We start from the raw sequence: 6,000 nt of genomic DNA, 5'->3' as shown, positions 1-6,000 counted from the left end.
AATTTAAAGGTAATGTTCCCTTGTTAGTGGAGACTGCATTCCCGGTACATCAGAAGACAAATGAGTAAGTTACTTATGGTAGGGCTGTTTGGTGGCTAAAACTAGACTGGGCCAGGGTCCAGTAGTGCTTAAACTTTAATGCTAAACCTAGACTGATAAAAATATTGACTGATGCACGAATATACTCAGTAAACACAGTAAACAATTACCTTTTCTGGATAAAAAAAACTATATCAAGCTCCAAGAATGTATACCTGTATGTGTATAGAATTTCAAACAGTTTTTGTAATAAAACATATTGACTGATGCACGAATATACTCAGTAAACACAGTAAACAATTACCTTTTCTGGATAAAAAAAACTATATCAAGCTCCAAGAATGTAAACCTGTATGTGTATAGTATTTCAAACAGTTTTTGTAATAAAAGATATTGACTGATGCACGAATATACTCAGTCAATACAGTAAATAATGACCTTTTCTGGATTTTGAAGTTGCCAGACTCTGGGAAGTGATTGAATAGTACGAGCAGTGTTGACATGGACAGAACCGTAGAAGATAAAGACAATAGCCAGGATTTAGAGAAAAAGAGAATGCTTTACTATAAAGAAGGCGTTTCTAGCCGAAGTTGCAACATCTCATCATACACGCATACATTGTGAATATATTAATATGCCATTTCTCCGTTGATTAGATGCAAAAGCTGTTCTTTTGCGAGTAGAGGCTTGACGGACGAGCTGCTTTGATACACTTATAATTGTAAAAGTAAAAAGCAGAAATTAAAATCATTTCAAATAACACGAACATGAACAATAACAATACATGCGCCAATTTTATAATTGTTATGGGCATCTTGTTGAAGAATAAAACCGCAGTGGTGAACTCAAAGCTGTGAAAATGCACATTGATACTTTTACATTTTTGTTACCCCTTGATAGTTTAAAAGTTATTTGCTATTCTAAGGGGGGAGTCGTGTCGATGATACACACATTACAAACGGAACAAAAAAACACTACTCCTTATGCACCTCCAGTAAACGTGCTCAAACAAATAAAAATACAGAAGAAAGCACTGTGTATCAGCAAATATGCATTATTATATTTTCTGTTTTCTAGCCAGTTCACTAATTACCCCTTACGGATCCATACGGGGAAAGGAGAAAGGCTGTCAGGGGAAACGGCTTGTACAGAACTCAAACAACGGTGAGTTCAAGGCCAAATCCATCATCGAACATTCTGTGATTCAGTCGTTTTTAAGGGTTGTTGGAGGTTCGTGATTGGACTGTTTCTCTGTGCACTTTGTCTTGTTGAGGAGAGCATTTAGCAACAGGAAAGGCACTGTATTGTGTCTCTGCCAGCACTCCTGGCCTCCTGTGTCCTCGTGTTAATACAGTGGTCAGGTGTCTGTGCATGGTAGGCTAATGTAGTCACTACCCGGTGGTCACGGTGAACTTTACCACAAAGAAACAACATGAAAAACAAATGGGTCAAAACTTGCTTTGACATACTGGAGAAAGAAGGTTTAAAGAGGACCCGTTCACAGAGGATGTTGATGGCCATACAGTATATTCCATTTTTTTAAAGTCTAAGATGAGGAGGAAGGCAGAACACAAGACATCTCTTTAAATAAGTGAAGCACACGACCAAATCTGTCCCTTTCAAAATGGCCACCAGCCACTGGGCTGTCACCAGGAGGAGTGGAGCAGCAGGCATGTTAGGTGAATGGCATGATGGGAGAATGAGTCTGTGCAGCCTTGAGAAAGTCTGGGGTTATTAAGAGACGACAATACAAAAACAAACAAAATAGGGGAAAATTGGCTATCCGTTACCTCAGCAAATGCTTTTTTTTCATACCTATTGAACAGGTGTGTGCAGTATGCTACAACAACACATTTCATTAGCACTTTTTATTTACACCATAATGTGGCTGACTACTTTATACCTGTTCCACAACATAGTGTTATTTCTCAACTGTTTCTTTTGAATTAGTGATAATCAGAAAAGTGACGGACCGATAGACAAGTCACAAGCCATATATTACAATTTCAAAGCAAGTTGTTAGGGACAACATCAATTGAGTCATTTTGAGTCCCCAATCGTAATCAAAGCTACATTGCAAAGGTCCACATGACATCATTCTTGGGATGCACCAGGTACATTTGCTTGGTGGATACAGACTTGTGACTATTTCTTTACTCTTAAAGCAGTTTTTCTGATAGATATTTACAAAGACATATTGTTTCAGGACTTACGTGTACGCACAGTTACAGTATGTCAAACAAATAAGCAATGTTACATTTCTGTGTTAAGTTAAAGTTATATTAAATAAATTCTAATACCAACATGGAATATTAACAGTAATACAAACATGAATACTCAACATGAAGAGCAGCACAATGAATAGATCGACACAACGTCTTTAATGGTGACAGTCAATGTTGTTAGTTTACAGAAGAATACCCATAGCAACAGAAGATGTGTCATACAGCAGAATTTCCTTTTCTTATGTACAATAACAAATCCCGTTAAGTTTTTTTATTGTGGCTTTCAGAGTGGGCTCTGATGTGATACCATGAATTTAGTTGGTCAAAAATGTGTATTCAACAATTAATGAGTGAATTACTAATATATTAATTAACACTATCGACATAATGTAATAAATTAAAATATAAAATAGTAATCTGAAATACAATGTGACCTCTGTTAGCTAATTGTCATTTGTTAGCTAAGATCTATTTGATTTAACGTGAAAGACTTTAGTAACGCTGTTGTGATACGTTGTAAAAGTGGGTGTTGAGCTTTCTACCGCTTCAAGAGGTGAAACATCAAGGAAGACTCATGAATGAGTTCTACTATTGAAAGGATCAAATGGTAAAATGGAGGTCCACCAATGTATTATTATCGATGTGTTCTAACTTCTTCACACTTCCTTGACATACTGACTTCGTATGACAATGATGACTAGGGCCAGGTGGAATCTGCAGGGACGCTCATTACCTACACAGAGTTGTCTGTATCCTATATTCAAAGACATTGAATATGTTTTGTAGCAGTATTTCGTTTCGTTTTGACTTCAAGAGTCAATTAGGATTCCAAATAATTTCTAGAAGTTTGAAGGTGAAGACATGCCTCTACAGATTCTGCCTGTCCCTTAACGAGACCAGTTATAAAAGAAGCAGACAAAAGAGGTGCCGATCAAGCCTAGCCTAAGGATTACAGCCATGCTAAACAGGAAGTAAACAAGAAATGAGTCACCTCCTTGGAGCACCATTCACCATAGAGATGGACAGACAGTCTGTAGCAGTTTACCAAGCAGAGCAAACCTCCTCTCCATGCTACTTTTCCTTTGTCTCTTGCACTAAAGTACTACCATGCTTGAAAACATTTTTTTTCTTCAAATGTCATTTATAACTGACATAGTATAGGCTTGTACCATAACAAAGCTTGAGGCAGGAATGGCATTGCTATAGCTGTGGCCATTTTGAATATCTCCACACGACTTGAGATTGGAAGTGAAACAGAAGTACATTTACCACAGCGGGATGGGGAGGGAACGATACCATTTCATTAAGCAAGTTATTCTTCTTTAAACCTGTGAGAATCAACACAAAAAAAAAAAAATATTGGATTCATAACCAGACTTTACCCAAAAACATGATGTGGTGGTAGTGCATAGTTTTGCAGCGCACTAGAAGGTGAGCTAGCAGTGTTTACAGCATTAATATATTCTAATGACTCGTCTAATGTACCAGAATTATCTCTCTTTGCGGAAATATCAATATGATAAACATATCTGCCGACATCCTGCTATGTTGGTGGTACGTAGCTGATATGTTCACAGGAGGAGCGTCTGTGTCTCCTTCCCTAGGAATGCTGGGTAAAGACACAGGGGGCGTGATATGTGTGGGACGAAGAGGGGGATTGCGGGAAAAGCTGAGGACGTTGAAAACAAAAAAGCTCTAGTGCCACACAAAATGCTTGAAAACCTCTGCGTTGCCTCTTAGTCCTCTGTAGTTGAGGCCAGCCCTTTAGGCACACTAAAGTCTGTGTGATGGGCAGGAGGAGGAGGAGCATAGAGAAACTGGTACTGTTCAAGATTCCCAAACTTTGCCTCGGCAAGCCATTTTCTGGAGCTGACAATAAAGGCTTGGCTCACTGTATATGGTAGCTTCCATTCCATTCCATTCGCACCCCCTTATTTCTCAGAGGAATGGTTTCTCCGCCCGCTTAAAGAGGCCAAACAGTTTCCAGGCAGGCGTTGTGTGTTTACGTGTGTATACGTGTTTTTATAGATTCATATATATATATATATTCATATTCATATCTGTGTTTGTGTGTGTGTGGTAGTAGTAGTGGTGGTAATAGCACCCTCCGACCGCTAAGGGGAGCTCCTCAGATCCCCAGGCCGAGGCGGGCGGGGGGGTTATGCCAGCGAGTAGATGGCGTTAACGGGTGAGGTGGCCTCTGAGCTTTCATTGCCCTCTGTTTCGTCCTTGTCCTTCTTGACTGTGTACTGGCCAATGAAGGAGCCGTCCTCGTTGAACTGGCCATCCCCTCCCTCGCCGTAGTCTACCAGGCTGTCGTCACTCTCCTTCACCCCGCCGTCCAGAGAGTTCTGGCTGCCCTGCAGAGGCTTGTTGTCCTCGTCGCTGCTACAAAGGGTAAAAAAGTCAAAGGTTAGACTCCGCCTGTGAAGTCATCGACACGGTCATCACCGCAAGTGAGTCCTTACCGTCCCAAAGGTTAAGCGGGAGAGAGAATAGGGGTCAGGGGTCAGAGGAGAACTGGGGAAGGGAACAACTGTATACAAGAGAAGTGTTGATTGTAGTTTTCCGCAGTCCTTTCTCTTACAGATCATCACAGACTGAAGCTGAGGTCATTCAGTTCACACTGGAACCCAATCACTTTTAAAAAAACAATTTTGGAACAACATCGATACTTGCCTTTAGCTATGATATAAAAACACTGGCAGTTGTCAACCAGAGTGCAATAATATAAGCTTGCTGAAATAAATACTGTAGTCTACAATAACTGCTACAGCCCCGCTGAGTCATTTGGGAAGCTGTATGTTGCCCTTAAATGCTCAAACCAACGCATTCTCATACATACACATGCCACTCAGCCTGGACTATGTTCTGATGTGAGATCTGTGCATTAACTTCAAGCTCACACACAAAGCAGAGTGTTGCAGGGATTAGACAATTTGTGTGAAAGCTCAAGTTAGAGTAGGTGAGCGTATCTCAGTTCAGAACATGTCCCTACGTCTTCTACCTCTGCAGTAGGGAGAGAGAACTGTCATGCAGAGGGACACTGGTGCTATCAACCAACATTAGCTCTCTAGACTCTTACAACAGGCAGATAGCAAACAGCAGAAAGGCATTACCAGAGCAGAGGGTAGAGGAAAATATACAAGTTTAGCTCTTCAACAGTCTTTCCATCATATTTGGAGGTGTTGAATATTTATCTTGGCTGTAGAAAGGATCGATCTACAAACCAGACTGTGTTGACATTTTCTTCGGTGATTTGCTGGTGTGGTACTGTATCAAGGCTGGCCAGTTAGTAGACAAACTACGTCGGAATATAATCAGACAGAGATTACCTGAAGTCATGGCTCTGAGCATGCTCCATGCAGTCACCAAATCAACTGAGCACACAGGTCATCAACCAAAAATTATCAAGGAAACCAGACCGAACAGTATCAACAATAGTAAATAAGAGTCTGGTAGCAACAGTTGTGATGTGTGTGTGCGTGAGTGAGTGAGTGCATGTGTGCTAAGGCGCAGAGAATCAGAGCAGGTGTTCAGTTCTGGTCAGGTGTTCAGCAGTCTGATGGATTGTAGATACAAAGTGTCTCAGTGATGTACTGGGCCATCTTCACCACACACTGGAGGGCCTTCGGTTGTGGACGGAGCAATTCCGGTACCAGGCCATGATGAAACTGGTAAGGACGCTCTCGATGGTGTATTTGGAGAGGACCCGGGGTGGCATGCCAAATTTCTT

At 40.9% G+C, this 6,000-nt stretch overlaps 1 protein-coding gene across 20 annotated transcripts in view; it reads right to left on the bottom strand.

Moving 5' to 3' along the window:
- Positions 1 to 578: 578 nt before the first annotated feature.
- Positions 579 to 6,000, bottom strand: part of LOC110494059 (neurofascin) — a 154,940-nt gene continuing 149,518 nt past the window's right edge. For all 20 annotated transcript variants that reach the window (XM_036950089.1, XM_036950086.1, XM_036950092.1 and 17 more), the window contains one exon: positions 579 to 4,652. In XM_036950089.1, coding sequence (XP_036805984.1) covers positions 4,424 to 4,652 — 229 coding nt within the window. In that variant the 3' untranslated portion in view covers positions 579 to 4,423. The remainder of the gene's footprint in view (positions 4,653 to 6,000) is intronic.

Source organism: Oncorhynchus mykiss, chromosome 17 (assembly GCF_013265735.2).
Source record: "Oncorhynchus mykiss isolate Arlee chromosome 17, USDA_OmykA_1.1, whole genome shotgun sequence".
Taxonomy (NCBI): Eukaryota; Metazoa; Chordata; class Actinopteri; order Salmoniformes; family Salmonidae; genus Oncorhynchus; species Oncorhynchus mykiss.
This window is presented reverse-complemented; position numbering and strand designations above follow the sequence as displayed.